General features: G+C 44.7%; 1 protein-coding gene across 1 annotated transcript; it reads right to left on the bottom strand.

Annotated features, from left to right (window-relative positions):
* Positions 1–4,485: 4,485 nt before the first annotated feature.
* Positions 4,486–19,262, bottom strand: LOC133349508 (ADP-ribosylation factor 4-like). Its single transcript, XM_061563031.1, has 6 exons — positions 18,952–19,262; positions 15,226–15,306; positions 14,341–14,450; positions 9,998–10,069; positions 7,633–7,758; positions 4,486–6,912 (listed from the first exon to the last, which is right to left on the bottom strand). Exons 1-6 carry the CDS (start codon positions 19,016–19,018, stop codon positions 6,829–6,831), a joined length of 540 nt encoding a protein of 179 aa, XP_061419015.1. The 5' UTR covers positions 19,019–19,262; the 3' UTR covers positions 4,486–6,828.
* Between the last annotated feature and the right edge of the window lie 1,213 nt (positions 19,263–20,475).

Consider the following 20,475-nt stretch of genomic DNA (forward strand, 5'->3'; position numbering starts at 1 on the left):
CAGCATTAAGCAATTGGTAATTAAATATTTTTAAAAAATTCCCTAAACAGTGTAAAATTTTGGAAAAAAAATTTCACGAAAATAAATTGTCACGCACAACGAGTCTGTGTGCAAAATGTCAGCTCGATTGGATCACGGGAAGTGGGTTAAAAAACGACCGAAAGATTTGCACGGTCGTAAGCAAGCAAGCACGCAAGCAAGCAAACTTAATATAAAGGATTTAAAAATACTGAGATGTGTTTAAAAATAAATCAATGGATCAATGTGGCTCAAGTTATTACATTTTACTGTATTATACTGACACGCCACGAATAGTATAAGCCAAGGCCGTAATTATAATTATAATATATTCAAATATGCTCAAAATGTCCCTCCCCCCATTATATTGCTATGAAAATGTTTTAAAATAAATAATTGCGATGCTATGTAAATAAAAACAAGAATTTGCTAAACCGTGGCCACAATATCTGGACTTGTCTTCATATAACAATGCATAGATTTATGTTTATATGATTGTGGTTGTACTTTATGAATCCCTAATCTCTGCCATGACATGCCATGAAACAAAAAAAGGTAAAAAAACAGCAATGTAATACAATACACTATTAAACATTATGGTAAAAAAAATCCATCCCATGTGTTAGTGAATTGTTTTTTTTATTTTAGGCAGGAAATTAGTTTTCAAATTTATATATTTTTTCTGGGGGGGGGGGGGGGGGGGCCCAGACACCCTGGAAGATTTGATCCCCCCCCCCCATGTTGACTCCATGGCTACGGCCTTGGTATAAGCATGTTTTACCCTTTATCGCAATAAGACAGCCGTCAACATGTTAATACACCAAACAGAAACCTTTTGCAAAGAACCATGTCTGCATTAACAACACGTACTTGCGGTGAACATGCAAACAAAAACATGCTCTGGTAATTTATTTGTATTGTCTTTGAAACGGATTTGTCTACACCAGAGACAGCCTTCTTTAGGGCCGAGTCTAACTAACTGCAGCGTTAGACGAGAGGACACCAAAAATGCGAACAAGCCACGAATATTTCTAGATTTGAAGCTTTCGTGACTGCAAGGATTCACACTCTTAGGTTTTTTTCGGTAAAGTCACGTAGGTAAAAATAAATAATAAATAATATAAATATTATTTTATTTCTATAATTATTTCTATATTTACAAATAAATAAAAAGAAATAATATTTCTATAATTATTTGTATTATTACAAATAAATAATATAAATAATAATAGAAATATTATTTTATTTGTACTATTATTTATTTTTATTATTACTTATTTTTACCTACGTGACTTTACCGAAAAAACCTAAGACCACGAATATTTGCCATGGGAACAAACTCGCAGCATTTGTTAAGTTACCATCTCGTTTCCCCGGCGTGTTTTACTGGCAAGGTGAACTTGCGACCCTCATCAACATTGACAGAAGGTCAAGGCAAGTCGCACACGAGGGCACTGCTCCGACCATTTGTCGATGCTCAGCCCTTAGGGGCCGTCCATAAATGACGTCACGCGATTTTGGACGATTTTTGACCCCCCCCCCCCCTCGTCACACAAAGTCAGATCCCCCCTCAAATGACGTCACAAAGCTCTGCCCCCGCCCCCCAAATAAAACATGCTTCAAATCGCTCTAAACTATTGTCATTGTAGTGCGTATTTAATGTGGCGCTGCACTCTGATGTTGTAGGAGAAAACATTTATTAAAGTCTATTTAATCAAGTAGAACGTGTGTCTATATTTATTTATAAAGTTGCGCATTTGGATGTAACGTCACATTTCTCAACCCTCGTCACAAATGTCTGACCCCCCCCCCCCCTCCTAGGTGCGTGACGTCATTTATGGACGGCCCCTTATTTCAATCCTCCACTGCTTTACGAGGGGCAGTGGAAGTGATTTAAATCCACACTTCACCGGGCCGGTCAGTGCCGCTTGAAGACTGTGAGAACAATTGGTTTTCCCTGCACTGCCATCTGCTGCCCACAACGTGACCCTGCCACCGTAGCAAGCGAACCGACCAGGGCTGGTGTTCAACTCGGCAGCGGTTATGTATCCATTGCAAGTGGTTGGTCCGATACACTTATCCAGATAGCAACATGCAAGCAGGGCAAATGAAAGGAGCCTCGTCACATACATGTAACCTATTCTTGGTTCTTTCGGTAAAGTCACATAGAAGGGAAACAATAAAATCTATATATATAAAATCGTGAATGTCTGTCTGTCCGTCTGTGTGTGTGTGTGTGGAGTTCGGACCATACGCACTTTCATTGGACGGCGGTTGCCCCTGGCAACGGCTAGCGACGCCTTCGCCGCTTTCATTGGACCTGGCAACGGCTAGCGACGCTTTCGCCAAGGGCTGCAGTTTCATTGGACGGCGGTTGCCCCTGCCAACGGCTAGCCACGCCTTCGCTACTTTCATAGGCTCCGTAAATAATTAAATAATAGCCATTACACAGTATTGTTCGAGCGCTAGGGGGGGGGGGGGGGGGGAAGGCACGCCACCCGTACCCTGCCTCTGCCGGCTGGACAATTTTGGCGAGGCCGCAGGCTCTGCACGCTACTAGGCCTCGACACCCACCACGCCACTCTGAGGTAAATTCATCTAAGTTTTTCCTACTCTTAACTCCACCCCCACCACAATGTGTGCAATTAATATTACTTTTAAACCCAACGCGCCAACAATCGATTACTTAAATGTTCACTGTACAAATAGTCACTAAGCTGGGTCAGCGTACTGCCAGTCTATCATGTACACTCTAGCCTGCTTATGTAGCTGACTGCGTGTACTGGCAGTCTATAATGTGGACTGTAGCCTGGTTATTATAATCGATTCTTTATATGTTCTTTGTACAAATAGTCATTAAGCTGGTTGAGCGACCCCAGTTCGATTCCAACTCACGCCCACCACCGCTGACGATTATTTGAAACGGACCTGGCCCTCCCATAGGTCCACTCAGCCTCAAACGAGTAACTGGTGTCGTGTGTGAACATCGTCACTGGGGAGACAAAGGCGGCCGGGCGTGGTGGATCCAAGTCCCGGGCGAAGCCGGGTCATGTGTATGTGTGTATGTGTTTATGTGTATGTCTGTGTGTCTGTATGTATGTGTGTATGTATGTGTGTGTATGTGTTTGTGTGTGTGTATGTATGTGGGTTTTTTTCTGTCTTTATGTGTATGTCTGCGTGTCTGTATGTATGCGTGTACGTGTGTGCATGTGCTTGTGTGTATGTATGTGTGTGTCTATGTATGTGTGTGTATGTGTTTCTGTGTATGTATGTGTGTGTATGTATGTGTGTTATGTGTCTGTCTGTGTGTCTGCATGTATGTGTGTGTGTATTGTGTATGTGTTTGTATGTGTTTGTGTGTTTACGCTCGCATTACACAAATGTGTTGCAGGTCTAAGGCGTTCCTCGCGCAGCATTGCCGCTTTATTATTTCAGTCGTTTACTGCCGTACGCACCCTGACAGTCGTGTGTGTCTGCAGCAAGCGCGTGTATGTGTACCTATGGACGCGCGCGCGTGTGTTGTGTAGGGGGAACGGTAGTGTAGTGCTTAGCGTGCTGCCTGTGTCTGTGTGTGTGTGTCTGTGTGTGTGTCTGTGTGTGTGCGTGTGTGGTGTGTGGGGAGCGGTAGTGTAGTGGTTAGCGTGCTGTCTGTGTGTGTGTGTGTCTCTGTCTGTGTGTGTCTGCGTGTGTCTGTGTGTGTGTCTGTGTGTGTTTGTGCGTGTGTGGTGTGTGAGGAGCGGTGGGTGTAGTGCTTAACGCTACGCTGCGCTACCAACCCGGCGAACCCAGTTCCATTCCCGCTCACGGCCACCACCGGTGACGATTATTTGAACCTCCCCTAGGTCGACTCTGCCTCAAACGAGTAACTGCTGTAGCGTATTAACATCGCCACTGGGGAGACAAAGGCGGCCGGCCGTGGTGGATACAAGTCCCGGGCGAAGCCGGGTAGTACAGCTAGTAAAAAATATAAAAAATACAATTCTCATCATCAGGTGTGCTTCACACCTGATGATTGCTTGTGTTGCAGTCAAAACGTCGTGATAATTTTGTTTTATATTTTTATTATTTTGTTTCCCTTCTACGTGCCTTTACCGAAAGAACCAACAATATGAATCACTGCAGTCACGAAAACTTTTAAAAAATAAATTTAACTTGTACGTGTGAACCTTTGCCCCAGCAATATTGTCCGACCTGCATCGACGTTCACCGAGATGTTTGGCCAATTCCGAATAATGAGCGACTATTTTATACAGGTGGGAGGAAACCGGAGGACCCGGAGAAAACTCACGCAACGCAAGTGCGGCAACAGGTGGACGTTTATCCACTTGCTGTACTGCCATCTCCTGGGAAGCCAAGGTATGGGGGATCACGACGCCCATGGGAAGGGTGTTTCATGACGTTTGTGCAATCCACCCACCCTCACGCAGTGTTGATTACAGATTGTCAAGCAATAACCATCTCAAACCATTCTGTTGTACAAACGTGAGTTTATTAAGAGCTACAGCATACAGAATGGCGTTGTTTTTACACAATTTAATATTTTGGTCTCCTGCAGTCCCATATTAAATGCACTCAAGTCTTAAGTGTCCCGCAGTGATATAACACATTGCAGACAATGAGGTTTTGACCATTTATCGAAACAAGCTCAATTTTTGTGTTAACAGATTTCAAGAGTAAACCCACACCGACTAAAACAAGAACCCATATTTTTAAAGTAGACGTGGAAATATGATACGTGAATAGGGGGTGCACGTTTTATAAACACCAAAAGTGTCATGTCAAACAGCACTAACATTCACAAATAAATTGTGCATTTTCGACATTATACACTTAATCACAAAGTACTGGGAATCGCACACAAAAAAATGCCACATCTAAAAACCAATGGCGCGCGCACACACACACAATTAGTGTCACTCAGTAAACACTTCGATTAAGGCAAAGGCGAATCATGTTACAGGCTACCGGGCCTAAACAAGTGTATGCCGCACAAGCCCAGTCAAATCACACGTCTAAGGCTTCTCATAAACAGCATTTATCCTGGGATGTATATGGCCATAAATGATGGGTGTTGCTCAATTCTCTACCAGCACACAACACCGGTCTAATTCCTCTCCGCACCACCGTGATCGGCCAGGGGCAACTCACGTTTTTTAAGTGCCCCTTACCATTAAGGGGCATGTATATGCCAAAAGATCCACACACTACACGTATGATTTGAGAAATGCTAGGCCTGATATAATTTTCCTTGATCGTGTTTTGCTAACAATGTTAATAAATGCGCATTTGTGTTAGTCAAGCTCTTTCATCGTGGGAGTTGCAATTGCAAGCACAATGTTCAAGTCAAAGGCATCGCCTCGCGTTTCAAGTGTATTTTGTTTAACGAGGTGAGAACTCGAAGAGACCAGGATAGTCTCATTTGCAAGAGTGACCTGGGGCAGAGATCTGCCAATGATTGCTATGTAAAGTCCAAAATGAGTACAGAAGCCATATGGAATGTTACTATAACGTTGAATCATAACACACATTATGATGTACACAAAGCTAAGCTCTTGTATTTAAATATCTACTGATCAAATAGTTTGAGAAGAAAAAACAGCGATATTGTATGCTGCAATATATTACCGTGTCTTGCATTTTATATTGGCATGCAGTAATGTTAAAAATATATACTTATGTACTAGTTTAGTATCTTGCAACGTAAATTAAAAAAGCCAATACTTTAAGAAAAATATTCTATCATACGTGGCTGAAGTGTTGGAAAACACAGCTAAGTTAGACTTAAAAAAGAAACAACTTTAAACAAAATGGAAAATTAAAGTATATTTGTTGATATGGATGCAAAGATGTCGAACTTAAAAGAGTGAAAGCAAACATTTAATGTTTAATGTTCCTAAACATCATTATATGGGCCGAGCAACTGAAATTGTTGCAAGCGATTTATGATTTACATTGTAAATGAAAATCACATTATGGAAACATACCCATCTCAAAAACAAAACAAAATAAAAAATAAAGCCACCTTGCTCCCCTTTCCACTGACAAGAAGAACTAATTCCTTGACGTGTTCTAATTTACACATTAACTCCCAAACTCTAATTCCCATTATTTTACCTCGGCGTTCACCACGAATGCATGAAATAATTACCAAACTCGATGGCACAATAATTGTATTTGAACAGAAGATGAGTGGACAGCTCAATGATGGAGAAATAAATAGAAATCGAAGTATAAACGAAATGCCGTAACTGTCAATAACCTTTCCTTGATTGCACAAATGTTGAAACTGTGCACATGTCAAGTCAATATCATCCTTACATCAAATGCAAAATGTTGGTAAATCTCTTGACATAGCAGCCATTCCAAAATAAATGAAGTTCTGTCGTCTGTAAAATTGCATGACGAATGAATTGTTTAATAACGCTTCATCTTCGTACGATTCAATTGTAAGTTATGTCAATAAGAGCAAAACGCCGTGCCAATAGTTCACTGGAGGTAGTGCAACTTAAAAGAGTATTACGTGTTAAGTCGGCTTGTGCATGCGAGGCGTGCGGTCAAATGACTGCAAAGGGAATAGTAGAGGAAGGGACTTCAGTTTAAATAACTTCACAAAAGTGTTGATGCCAGCACACACAACATAACGCATATGTTATGACGTGGAAATAAAATGTAATGATAACTGCTCCAGAGGCCAATTCCATATTGGTATTTAATGTCCATACATCCTATATCTCCTTCCCACTGTCAGTGTGTGCATGCTGTGTGGTATCATTCACTCTGGTGGTAGTTCCCATGCTTCCGCCTGCATTATTACTTGGCGAGCTTATTGGATAACCAGTCCAGCCCCTCGCACAGCCCTGTTCCCTGGGGGGCGCATGTCGCTTGCACAAACCACTGTTGGGACAAACAGATGCACACACGCACAAAAAAACAGATGTATACCAAACTAGTCCTTACTGACATGGCACAACGTCCAGGTGAGAGTCCACTTACACTCAATAGCATATTAACAATCTATCACGCTATTAACAATACAAAGGTACATTAACAATTGTGGATTGAGGTGTGACACTGGCACATGTTGACATATTCTTACAAATAGCCTACACAGCCCATCTAAGGACAGGTGTATTGCAGTAAAAGTCTGAAATATTCAATCGGAAAATAAAATTCCACTCATATGATTATTGAGGGGGGGGGGGGGGGATGCTCCATGTGGAGTGACGTCACCCGCCCCTGATTATTAATGATGGCATTACGGAGTTCGCGTGACATCAGGGTTCTGGCTTTTTATATATAAGAATGCTGTGACAAAATTTTTCATGCCGACCCAACAGAGTTTGCATCACTTTTGAAAAAAAGACAACTGTAAATGACGGGTTGAAGGCATATAAAAGGATTAAATACCTCCCTTGAAAGGAAGATTGGAGGATTAACAATTTGAATTAAAACATTAGCATTTAGATTGTGGTGTCAAAATAAGGAAGGCGGCAAAACCCACCAAAATGTATTCTTTTACAGGCTTGTGTCAAAAGTTGAACCAACCCATTTCTGGGCCGCGTGCAGGAGGCAGAAAGGAGGGGGCTGGAGGAGGGAGGGGGTGAGAGAACTCACAGCACGGTTGCGCAGTCCGTGCAGACCCAGCTTCTCCGTGAGCTCGCCGATGGCCATGGCGTTGGGCAGGTCCTGTTTATTCGCCAACACCAGCAGCGCGGCGTCCTTCAGGTCGTCCTCTTGCATCTGGAGCGGAACGCGCGCGCACACACGCACGACGTCACGGTCAAACGCCACGAGAAGCGGCAATCCAGGAGATGCACAGGCCACGGCCGTCAAGTCGTGACTAATCCCATATCTGCATTTTCCATAAATATGCAAAATTCCTCTTGATATGCAAATTCCTTTGTCAAGGCGCCCTTCCCCCTCTAACCCAGCTTAAATATACGCTGCCAAGCTTGGTGGTGCTCATTCAGACGCTGTCTTTCCGACAGACCTGTTCTTCACCTGAGGACGGCTGCTTGCGTTGTGGCCGAAACGTCGTGAGAATTGTATTTTATGTTTTATTTTTATTATTTTATTATTTCCCTTCTACGTGACTTTACCGTAAGAACCAAGAAGATGAATCTCTGCAGTCACGAAAGCTTTAATTCGAAATTTTACATCCGAGGGTATTAAACTAAACTATTTAAATTTTATCAGTTAAGGCCCACCAGGATATATAACTGTTTTTCAGAAGCGACCTAGCCACAAATGATAGCTCTATGAAGTGGCTTATAATGTGAAAATGTATTACAGCCAAATGCTCTAAACGTATGTTTTCGAAATGTGGAGGAAAAATCCGGAGGACCCAGAAAAAAATGCACGCGACCACGGGGAGAACACAGAAACTCCAAATATTCAGGTGTCAGGGTTGCGCTGAATTCTGATCCAAAAATAGACCTTTTCTTAACGTATTTATTCAATAAAGTGGCCATCTCGTTATCCTCCCTCTTTCTGTTTATTCTGCCTTTCTTGAACTCCCGCTATCTCTATTTGGGGTTATCTTCTGCTTTCTCTTTGTCTCGGTCTCTCTTCATTACCAGGCCACAGTGTTCATGTGACTATGGTCGGCATCGCATATTTGTTTTTGCTACAATTTGTCCAACACAAACATTAAAACACAGCCGCATTTGGATAAATCACAAAGCATAGCAAAGATTCAGCGTACCCCAAAGTGACAGTTCACAGATTAAACTTGTATTGGCAATTATATTTCTTCGACACTTTCTTTCAATCACGCTTCCCAACGCTGTGAATTATGGCAGTGCCTTATTAAACAATGCAACACATCAATGTTGTTTAAACCCGCACACATCAAGGGTATATACATACATTTTAACAGACTACATATGTAATCACCATGTAAAATTACAGGTATTGGGTTAGAAGGGCCACCACTGTTCAAAACTTTTCACTCCACAATGTGTAAGCTGCATTGTTACCAAGACAAGACTCCCAGTGGGGTACTATGAGTCACAAATGAGGCTGAGGAGAGTGGGACCATTAACATGCCGGTCTCGATGTATGGCGCCCTAGCAAGGATTACATGTGTAACGACGACCGACACATGTTCTTCACTTTACTAAGAGCCTTTAATTGTGGACACAAACACTTCTTCATGCGTGAACTTTGTCTTAATTCCAACCGTCCCTTCCCCTTGTGCTATCCCTTTCTTATATCCTTCGAGCACCCTTTCTCGAAGGATCCCTTCACCCTACCTCCCTCAGCCAATCCCCGTCCTCCTCCTCCGATGGTTGTCAGTCGACCCTCGCTTCCCACCTTTTACGTTTGTATTTCTCCTCCAAATCACTTCAATTCTCTGCTTCCAGCCAATCCTCTGTCAGGCTTCCCCGCACCAATCAGAGGCCTCGATTCACTCCCTGACTGTCCGTGTTTGCACGCGCACCATGTTAGGTAAGCGGTCTGTCGTTTCGGTCTTTATGCGTGCAATTGCCGTGTTAGAATCTAGGAAATAAATTAAGTGGCAGGTGCCCTTTGAATCCACAATCATTTGTATGGAGTAAAATGGCTATGCCTGTGTGTAACGTGCATACCGATAATGGATTTACATTCAGTAGCAGACACATGATTGAATACAAATAATTTGATTGTTGGAGCATTATGGATTAAAGCATATATAGCATAAAATCTGAATTCTGTTGCGCCAACACATTATTATTTAGTCCATCAGCTTATTGGCTTTAGACCAATATAATTTTGAGACCCATGAGGTCCAAACAATTCCAGAGTTTTATGTACAGAGATGCTACTGGCATAATACTGGTCTGGAGAGCCAATAGGCCAGGGAGAAAAACAGAATTGTATTTATATGTGGAGACACGGAAGACAGTTCTGCTTATATATGCATAACGTGTACACATGACGGTTTGCTTTGTACAGGAATCCCGTGGACTGTGCAAGAAGCTCCAAGCGATGGACCTACCATCTTCTGCAGTTCTTCAGCTGCCTCCTGTACGCGCTCACGGTCATTGCTGTCCACCACAAAGATGAGTCCCTGCATGACAACGAGGCAGATGACAGCAATTGAAACGACAACGCATTTGCAATGTGTGCCGAGCATTTGTTCACAGTGGGCAGTGGCATGCCTTCACATCCTAAAATAGAGGACCCGGTGTTATTTTCAAAGGTCAATGTGCCGATTTGATTATGTCTCAGCAGTGTGCTGTCACTGGTAGCACACCTTTCTAATGTCACAGTACCAGCTAATGTGTATGGACAGTAGCAATTTAATTAAAAAGTTCATAAACAGGAACCTTAAACCTTTCCCTGTAAAAATGTGTGTGCTTCACTAAATTATTACCCACTTAAGTGCAATTCATAAATGTAAAGCTTATCACACAAAGTGCATGAGAATTTAGCACATACAGTAAAATGTGGAAAGATAGAGGTTCCTTCGCCTTAAAATTCGGTCGAACACAAGCCGTGTTGCAGTATCTGGCCGAACTAAAATCAAGTGAATGTGCAGCCGAGTACTGAGCGCCACAGGCGTTGGAGTCAAGTGACCAAAACAAACTCGTAGAGCAATTAAAATAAGCGGCACACTCTTACAAGTAACAATAACTGGAGGGGGGCACTTGTTAGATAGGCCATGGAGTGGTGATAAGCTCCACTAAGCTAAGTGGCGTACAGCGTTGGTATTAAAGTTGGAAGAAAGTAACTGCATGTCGTGTTTATTTTTCTTTGTTTACTCACAAATTATGCATTTAAGTACGGTAATTAGGCAAATTTGAAGTCCGGCTCTTCATGGTCTGCCAAGTCCCATGCTTGTGTAATGGGTTCAATTTAGGCGCACACACTTCTTGGGAGGCAACACTCATTTATTAATTAACACAACGTTTACCCAACAGTTACTCTTACTCTACACATAGGGTGGTGACCACCGACCTACACTAGCTAACACACCATTGTATTTTAGCCGCTCCAGCGTGACCCAGCCAGGTGGCTGCTGGCAGTCCGCTCACTCTAGGTCTTCTCTTCTGGCATCTTCACGAGGTGTCTTCATTCTTCTCAGGAACAGCCCTGCTCTGCCTTCACACCCCGCTTATATCTCGTCTCTCTGGCGTGGCCGGCTCCGCCCAGGCCACGCCTCCCTTCCCAGGCCACGCCTCACTTCCCAGGCCACGCCTCACTTCCCCCACCTCTGGGAAGGTCCGGATCCCTCCAGCACGTGACTCCCCAGGCACCCCCTTGGGGCCCCCAGCCCTCGTACGGGCCAACACAGTAGTGACCGTTCTGTCACTACACTTGTAATGCACAACTACATTCTAGGAACGTGGCAAGGACCCCCCCCCCCCCCCCTCCCTCCACCTTGCGCATCGGATCTGAAAGGTCGCACTTTTGGCGAATGCCAAAGAAAACGTTCGAAAATGGATTGTAAGTAAAGGTGCAGCCATGCAATTGCTTGCTCACCATACCACTACTCCACTATGGCCTCCACGAGAATTAGCTTGTGAGCCCCTCTTGATGGCATTGATGTCCTACTCTTGCACATGAGCCAGGCGTCTTGGACGAGGTGTGTACCCACACTTAACACCAACTACGATCTGTCAATCGACTGTGGTGTACCCATTTATGCTGCTGGGTGGAGAGAGTTAGAGGTTATAAAAAAACACTTGAACATTGTTTCAAGTGCCACGCGGTTGTCTCAAGGCCAGTGGGCTAACCACTGCACCTTGGCATCATCCCGGATTACCGAATAGTCTTGCGAAACAAGTAAATTCATCTGAATCTTGACTTAAAGCTTTCGTGGCTGCAGGAATTAATATTCCGTAAAACCACGTAGATAGAAAAAAATAATACAAATATATATATATATATTTTCTATCTACGTGGCTTGAAGGAAAGACCCAAAGAATATAAATTAATCTGATCTATGAGAAAAAATGTGTTTGTACAATACAGACTAGTCCATTAACAAGCATAACAGCACCTTAAACATACTAAAGCCGATTAAAATTAATACATAACGTGGCCCACAGCTAAATGGGCTCACCCCTGCTGCGTACTCAATGGCACAGTGTGCCTGTGTTTTCAGATTTTTTTTTTAAGTGTTGAATTACACCGCAATTAGTTTAAAGCATTAGCACTGCTGCAGTCATCAAGGTCTGGAATTATTACAAGTTATAAGTAAAAGGTGTGTTTTAAAAACGTACAATCCAAATAACGTAATGGTGGGACATTTATGCAATTCCAGTTAGCAACACCCACTGAGCAGGCATAATAGCACAATGGTTAAATTAAACAAAATCCTACGTGTGCTAGATTAAGAAAACATATTTACGTTTCAATGGGAAGGAATAACATAAAATAAGATTCACAACAAATGTTTCCAACATTTAATGACGAAGATTTAAAATCATTTCTTTAGAAGCGCTTTTTGTGTTGAGTGTATTGTCCTTCCCCCGCACCTCCGATTAGCACAGTTGGCTATGTACGGTGCGAAATAACTTCAACATACATACATAAAAGATGTGATCTAAAACTACTAAGTAAAAATGTCAAAAATCGAGAATCTGAGGCCTTGTCTATCCAGATACACACACGTGTGGTTTTTCTCATCGTCTTCCTTGGATTCCATCCATACCTCACTTAAAGGTCAACTTACTGCATCCTAGATATCACTGCGGATTTGTGAATGTTACAGTTTTAAACATATTAACTACCGGAACTCTTTTCTACAGCTAAAGACATCGCAAAGCAATATTTAGCAAAACTTTTTAAACTCAATAAACCACAGTTCACACAGACCACACGAAAAAAACTCACAAACAATATTCTACTGTATTTTTTGTTAAATACAATATTCTGACTTATTCAGTTTATAAAAGCAAATGTAGGTCCATGAACGGTTGTCAAAGCCATGGCGGCAGTGTACGCCGACTTTACACGTGTGCAGCATTCCTGCCCAAGTGCAAGGGAAGTCATGCTTTGCACATTGCTCATTCAATTATTTCCTGCACCTTGGTAGGCCGAGCCAGCGCACGAGTGTTTGCATGATGCCAGCTAACGGACTGGCAAGTGCCCTATTGCACAAGCAACCCTGCCGCCCTCCCTCCTTAAACGATTCGTAATTTGGGTAAACATTTTCACGTGACGCGATTCCAGAAAATAAATACCCTTTTTTTTACAAGCTCGGAAAATCAGCGGCGGTCCACTCCTCAAATACTGCTCTGGGTTTGGGCGGTAATTGGTCTGGGGAAGATAAATGACGGTTTGGATATGATGTTGCACTGTATGTTTATAACACAAATAATGTCCCTGTTGTGGGCTATACAGTACCTACCCAGCACCCTGCCCTCAGGAGTTAAAATGTATGCCATGCCACACACACACAGACTGGGCATCACTGCTCAAAGCCAACTTTCAAAAGATTTTAATCTGGGGAGCAGCACAGCTTGGGAATTACCACGCATTGTTTACACTACAGCTTAACGGTACAGCATGTGCTGCATCACACGCAACCAGCACACACTAAAATATGTGTGGATTTACACAGAGTACGCCAAGGCAAGCACGTTTCACTGTCCAGCCCATTATAATGATTGCCATTCTTTCTGAACAGGCTAATTCCGTACCATTTGGGACTATCGCTAGACTAGTTGTGCCCATTGTATTCCATTATATTCCAATTCGGACACAAAGAACCTGTGTGGAATAAACATGGATGGAATAGGTATTCCTAAATTAACCAGCACTGCCTATGAACAAAACATCCTGAATGGGGGACTGATCCTATCAAACTTTGAAGCTAAACAGGGTCAAGCTTAGATAACAATAGTTGGATATGAAATGGTAAATACCAGGTTTTACAGACGTGGGCTGCTCAGCGGCCAGGAGATGGCAGTGCAAAAATGGATAATTGAATATATCTGTGGAAAACTAGAGTGTTATCATCCCCCCTTTATGCATTGGGTTTCTCCACGTAGCCCTGTTTCCTCCAAGCCGACAACCCCTAATTAATGAATTGGCCAAAAATATAATGCAGGACCCTCCTGCGAAAAGGGTCTTGAGAGACCCAATGAGGCTTTTCCTTGGTAAATCAAGTGCATTGATATCTATGCAATTCACGTAGCACTCGGTTTGTACGGGATTACATTACACAAATGCGATTACACATAGCAAAATTGCCCCCACCGACTGTAAAACTACTGCAGACTGTCTGCGAAAAAAGCGGCTGCCCTTTGTGACGATTGCATTGCGTCCTGAGAAAGGCGCGAATACCAAAAGTACAAGATTCATATTGTCACGGGAGGCGGCGAGGAGTACCTGAGTGTTCTGGAAGTAATGCCTCCACAGAGGACGGATCTTGTCCTGGCCACCCACATCCCACACGGTGAAGGAGATGTTCTTGTACTCCACAGTCTCCACATTGAAGCCTGACACGAACCACATTCACAATAGTAAACTGAACCGTCTGTGGCAGTGTTCTTCGATAATTTTCGGAGGGGGGGGGGCCACTTTCGCCGATAAGACATCAGTGAGGTTTGACAGCATGATGGGGCGTTTTTACATTTGTGATTGTCGGGGGGCAGAATTGTCAGGGGCCGCACTAAAGGCCACGAAGGGCCGCCCGCAAGCCTTGCAATGAAGAACACTGGTTTATGGCAAGTTTTACAGCCATAATGATCCCTCTTCTTCTGATGATGTGATAGAAAGATGATACCGTGGATTACCGATTCATAATAAGCCACTTAAGGCACAATTATTTAACTTAGAAGAGAATGCACTTTTTCTTAGCAATTATAGTCATTCCTCGTTTGATGCGGCAGCTGCGTTCCTGAAAATTGCCGCGTTAAGCGAGGAAAGACTCTACTGAACCACAATGGCGCGCCAGAATCAGCCTGCATTCATCTAATGGCGGAAAATTGGCATGCGGGAAGGGATAGGCTCTCACTCACTCCATTGTCCGTGCACAAGAACCAACATCCAGTAGATTAAAATTATAAATCTAAAGTCTTTTGCAAAAAGCCACTACCATAGTATGCTTAAAAGGGCCGTAGTCATCAAAACAATCGGTTTTATTTGCAGTTGGCAAGATACACAAACAACAGGATTTAGCCAGCTATCAAGTTCCCTCAAGTGAATGCACTTAAAAAGCCTTTGTGGCCAGGTCACTTCTGAAAAAGAGCCATACATCTCGGTGGGCCTTACCTATGGTGGGAATGGTGGTCACAATCTCGCCCAGCTTGAGCTTGTACAGGATGGTCGTCTTGCCGGCAGCGTCCAATCCAACTGCGTTCCACAGTCACAGCATCAGCATTATCACTGCACCAGGCCCGCTCGCCCGCCCGCAGGCCCGCATTCATTGTAGTGCCGTAGTCAGGCGTTCAAACAAGTCCCACACATAACTCAAAAGCCAGCTTCACCCACTCGCTCTCCATTCACGGGTTTCACAGCTGTACACACACACGTCACCCTCCCCACACACACCACACATTCCATAGCACGTCCTTAGGAACGGCTATTATTTCCATGAACGGCGAAAACTGCTGAGCACAGCCATGCATTCATTACATCGAAATATTTTAGCTGGCAAAATTCCATGAGATGAAGCATCTTGTTTATGCCTGCTGTATATGCACGAACCTCCCTACGCATGAGTAATATTTTACTAGTTTATGGTAGTTTGGTTTGAATTGTGTGTTGATTTGAGGTTAAAACGAACGACCAACGATCTCTTCTTTTAATGTATGCTTAGTTACACCAACACCACAGTAACCAGCCTCATACAGCTCTTAGCAACTGCTTTGGAGAATGCTATACTGTATATGAAGCCAGATTACAGAACAGCATATATGTTAACAGCACACACAGGAAATTATGCGGAATCAATTTACCACACAGATTCACTTGCGTTGTCTATGGTCACGTAAAAAAAAAATCTCCCGTTCTCACAAAGGGGTTTTTGGACAGCACCTACTGCCCCTGGATTGCGAATTACCACATTGCCATGAGAGGGAGCCAGTGGTCTCTCCACAACACACCCATTGTTAACATCCTACAAACGTGGATCTTTATTGTCTCCAAACAGGCGATGGTAATGAATGGCCAAGTTTACACCCTACCAAGAATTTAACTCTCGCCTTGTTTTACGAATGACAAGAGAGCCCCTACCACATACCCTTGCGCCACGTGGGCCTGCGATGACTAAATAATAACACAACGTTCACCATTAAAACATTTCATCGCACAATGAACGGCTCGGTCAGAAACCCACCCCCACGCCCCCATGAAATAACTCTTAACGTGCAAGACACGCGTGTGAAGTGCCATGAATAATTAATCATAACAATGTTCATTAAAAGTATGGCCAAGAGCGTCATTGTGTCACATCACCGAGATGTCACGCGTGTGGTGGTGGTGGACACGCAGCCAATAGCGGCGACGTTCTTTGGGAGGCCGACCGTCACTTTGAAATATATTTTTGTTGAACAGCATGAATTATATTTTTTTATTTAACTGCAGGGATTCATATTCTTGGTTCTTTCGGTAAAGTCACGTAGAATGGAAATAATAAAATAATATAAATATAAAACAATAAAAATACTCACGATGTTTCGACTGCAACACAAGCAATCATCATCATGTGTGAAATCCACAGCAAAAAAATTTTACATTTCAAAATCCACAGCAATAAAATGTGGATTTCACACCTGATCATGATTGCTTGTGTTGCAGTCGAAACGTCGTGAGAATGTTTTCTTGTTTAATATTTATATTATTTTATTATTTCCCTTCTACGTGACTTTACCGAAATAACCAAGAGCATGAATTATATTTGAAGTTCTATCGCACCGTACGTAGCCGACCGTGCTCATCGGAGGTGAAGGAGAACAAACTAAACACAAAAAGCAATTCCAAATAAATTAGTTTTCAATCGAGACGCTGCGTAAGCTCATCCAGTGGCTTCCTAATGTCGGAAGAGCGTTCCAGACGGCCGTAGAGGCGCATCTGAAAGTGCCGTGCGATGCAGTGACCATCTATATATATTTTATCATTAACGAAGCTTCAAATGCGTACACAACCAAGGCACGTACACAACATTACGGATACAATGTCAAGGTTAAAACTCTACGTAGTGTTACAAAAAAAACCTACCAACAAAACCCGTGTCCTCATTCACCTAACCATCACGCTGTTGGCTACGTAGTACGGTGCGAAAGAAGTTCAACATACATACAAGGGCTATGTATTTCAACATCCCTCTCTGTAATTACATTGCCACGCCAGATGATTAGCGATGTGCAAGCCCCACCACCACTCGAGTCCTAGAGCGACAGCGCTGTGACGATCATATCCCGATTTCTGCAGGCGACGCTTTCACACCGTGTTGGGATCGTTCCAACGAAATAAAAAGTATCGATTTAGCCCGACCCGATTACACCTCGAGCGGCCAGCAACAAAGGTAAAGATCCCCGGTATAGCCTGTAACACTGTTCGGGGCAAGTGTGTGTGTGTGTGTTAGCGAGCGTCTATGAAGGTCGCCAAGGGGGTGGGTGGCCAGCACCACGCCCGACCGCCTTTGTCTCCCCAGTGGCGATGTGTACTACACACCGAACCATTTGATGCTGAGTCGACCTAGGGGAGGCCCAGGACCGGTTCAGATAATCGCCACCCGGTGGTGTTGGCCGTGAGCGGGAATCGAACCCGGGTCGCCGGGTTCGTAGCGCAGCGTAGCGCTAACCACTGCACCACCGCTCCTCCATCAGCGGCCAACAAAAAAGACAAAGATCCCCCATATAGCCTTGATAGACTGTAGGGGCAAGTGCTGTTAGCGAGCACCTATGATGGCCGGAACGGTACACGAGGGGGTGGGTGGCCAGCACCACGCCCGACCGCCTTTGTCTCCCCAGTGGCGATGTTTACTACACACCGCACCAGGTACTCATTTGAGGTTGAGTCGACCTAGGGGAGGCCCAGGACCGGTTCAGATAATCGTCACTGGTGTTGGCCATCAACAGCGCTTCGCACACCACACACACGTGGAAAGGTTGCGAGTTCCAATCCTGCTTGGTGGGTTGACTCAGCCCATCATTCACCCTGGTGCCGATAAAACGGGGTACCACTTTGTCAGGAAGTCAGTGGTTGTCCGATATTAACTAAACAAAAACACTCTCCCGCGCCATAGCAATGTGGAATGTCCACGACTGGCTCATATCAACGTTTAAAATAAGAGATGAGCACCGCCCGAATGCTTGTTTAGGAATACAATGTCTATTTGTCTGTCTTTTGACTGTGCGGGCGACGAATGAGTGAGCGACTATCGGGACGAGAGAGAGGGTGACGACAGGTGGAGGGGGGTGAATTGATAGAGAAGTTGATGAGGGTGTGAGGGTGTTGAGAGGTTGTGGTGAGTGCGGGGTGATGAGAGTGTGGGGTGAGTGCGAGGTGATGAGAGGTTGTGGTGAGAGTGTGGTGATGAGTTGTGTGGGGTGATGAGTTGTGTGGGGTGATGAGGGCGTGGGGGTGACGAGGGTGTGATGAGTGTGTGGGGTGATGAGGGTGTGGGGTGAGTGTGTGGGGTGAGTGTGGGTGTGATGAGTTGTGTGGGGTGATGAGGGCGTGGGGGTGACGAGGGTGTGGGGTGAGTGTGGGGTGTTGAGAGGTTGTGATGAGAGTGTGTGTGGGGTGACGAGACAGACGGTGAAGCGGGAGAAGAGAGACACGGGAGAGAGAAGTAGAAGAAGACACACACACAGAGAGAGAGAGAATACGGACCCATGAGGATGTGATGTGAGTGTGGGGTGATGGAGGTGTGGTGCTGAGAGGTTGTGATGTGTGTGGAGTGACAAGACAGATGGTGAAGCGAGAGAAGAGAGACACGGGAGAGAGAAGTAGAAGAAGACACACACACAGAGAGAGAGAGAGAATACGGACCCATGAGGATGCGCATCGCCTTGGTGCCGAGCAGCGCGGCGAGAACGCGCGAGATGGCGAGGCCCATGGTGGGTGGCGCGGCTCTCGTGCGCTCACGACAGCTCCGTGCGAAGACGACGAAGAAGACGGCGGCGGCGCTAGCAGCAGGAGACGGACGCCGACGATGGAGAGGGGGGTGGTGTGTGTGAGAGAAGAAAACAACGCGAGTCGCTGCTGCTGCTACTTGAGTAGCCCTCGGTCGGGTGTGAGGCGGTGCCGGGACGACGTGGAACTAAACCCGGGGCGGCCGCCACGCGGAGAAAATGACGTCACCGCGCGTGACGTCACCGGCGGTTTACAGCTCTCCCCCTGCAGCCCCGGCGGACACGTCACCGCGCGTGACGTCACCGGCGGTTTACAGTTCTCCCCCCTGCAGCCCCGGCGGCACGTCAAAGCGCGTGACGTCACCGGCGGTTTACAGTTCCCCCCCTGCAGCCCCGGCGGACACGTCACCGCGCGTGACGTCATCTGAGCCCTCGACCGGAAGAGGCCCCTCCCCCTCCTCAACTCCCTTCCCCCCTCCCTCAAACACCCCCCCCACCCCCCACCCATCTGCCACCACGTGGCCCAAACCCGTCACCGCTGTACACGTGTAACGAGTAACGTGTATGTGTGTTGGTGCCGCGTAGTGAAATGCTATTAGCATATTATTTCATATGATAATTGTTATTATATCAGAACATAATCGACAGGTAAAATGTATTATTGCTTTGGAGGGCAACATTTTAACAAATTTGGTACGACGTTTTCGCTTTGTTGTTGCGACCGGAATCATCAGGCAGGTGCCGTAAATTATTTCTGGAAATAAATTGCCACGTTTGTTCACAACTTTATGAATTGACACACATTTTTCTATCGCGATCTAACCCAAGCATCATTGGTGAACAATTTGTCGCAAAAGCCTATGTTACATTTATTCACATGCCAATTTAAAAACTGGTCATCACAAAACGTGTTTTTAAATGTAACTCACAAGGCCCCATTTGTGTAAGTCGTTCCACGTTGCTATGAAGGGCCATTGCCCGAAACCTCGCCTGCACATTTGTTTTTATTTCAGGCCACACAGCGTTAAATATGTATTATAGCACCGTTCCAGTTGTATAATGCAATGTACGGTCTACTGTATATAACACAAAGCAAAACAATGTCATCCCCATCACCCATGGTCAATCCACTGCTGGATGAAGGCCTCCGCCACAACTGCAGCCATCTCTCGCGATCCTGAGTTGTTTAGTCACATGGCAGCTGCACACGAGATTCAATCGCTCTATCATCATCCCCGGTCGACGATTTCTCTCGCGAGAGTCTCTTTAATTCGCCGCCACTCCCGTCATTATTCTTAACCATGTGTAACTTGACGCCCTGCGTTATGGCATAAGACAATAGTTACAGTCGGAATATATACACTGCAACGTTTGTGACTCGTGAAACTTGAAAAATGTGAAGTGAGTAATAAGTGACACGTGCGGTCTCCAGTTGGAGTTT

The sequence above is a fragment of the Lethenteron reissneri genome, chromosome 30 (genome assembly GCF_015708825.2).
Source record: "Lethenteron reissneri isolate LAM-NWPU_2019-01 chromosome 30, ASM1570882v1, whole genome shotgun sequence".
Classification (NCBI taxonomy): domain Eukaryota; kingdom Metazoa; phylum Chordata; class Hyperoartia; order Petromyzontiformes; family Petromyzontidae; genus Lethenteron; species Lethenteron reissneri.

Coding starts and splice junctions, on each gene's coding strand:
- LOC133349508 (XM_061563031.1), bottom strand. CDS start 19,018: ATGGGCCTCGCCATCTCGCGCGTTCTCGCCGCGCTGCTCGGCACCAAG. Junction 14,451..15,225: donor GACCACCATTCCCACCATAG/GTAAGGCCCACC, acceptor GGTTCGTGTCAG/GCTTCAATGTGGAGACTGTG. Junction 7,759..9,997: donor CTGAAGAACTGCAGAAGATG/GTAGGTCCATCG, acceptor GTTCCGCTCCAG/ATGCAAGAGGACGACCTGAA.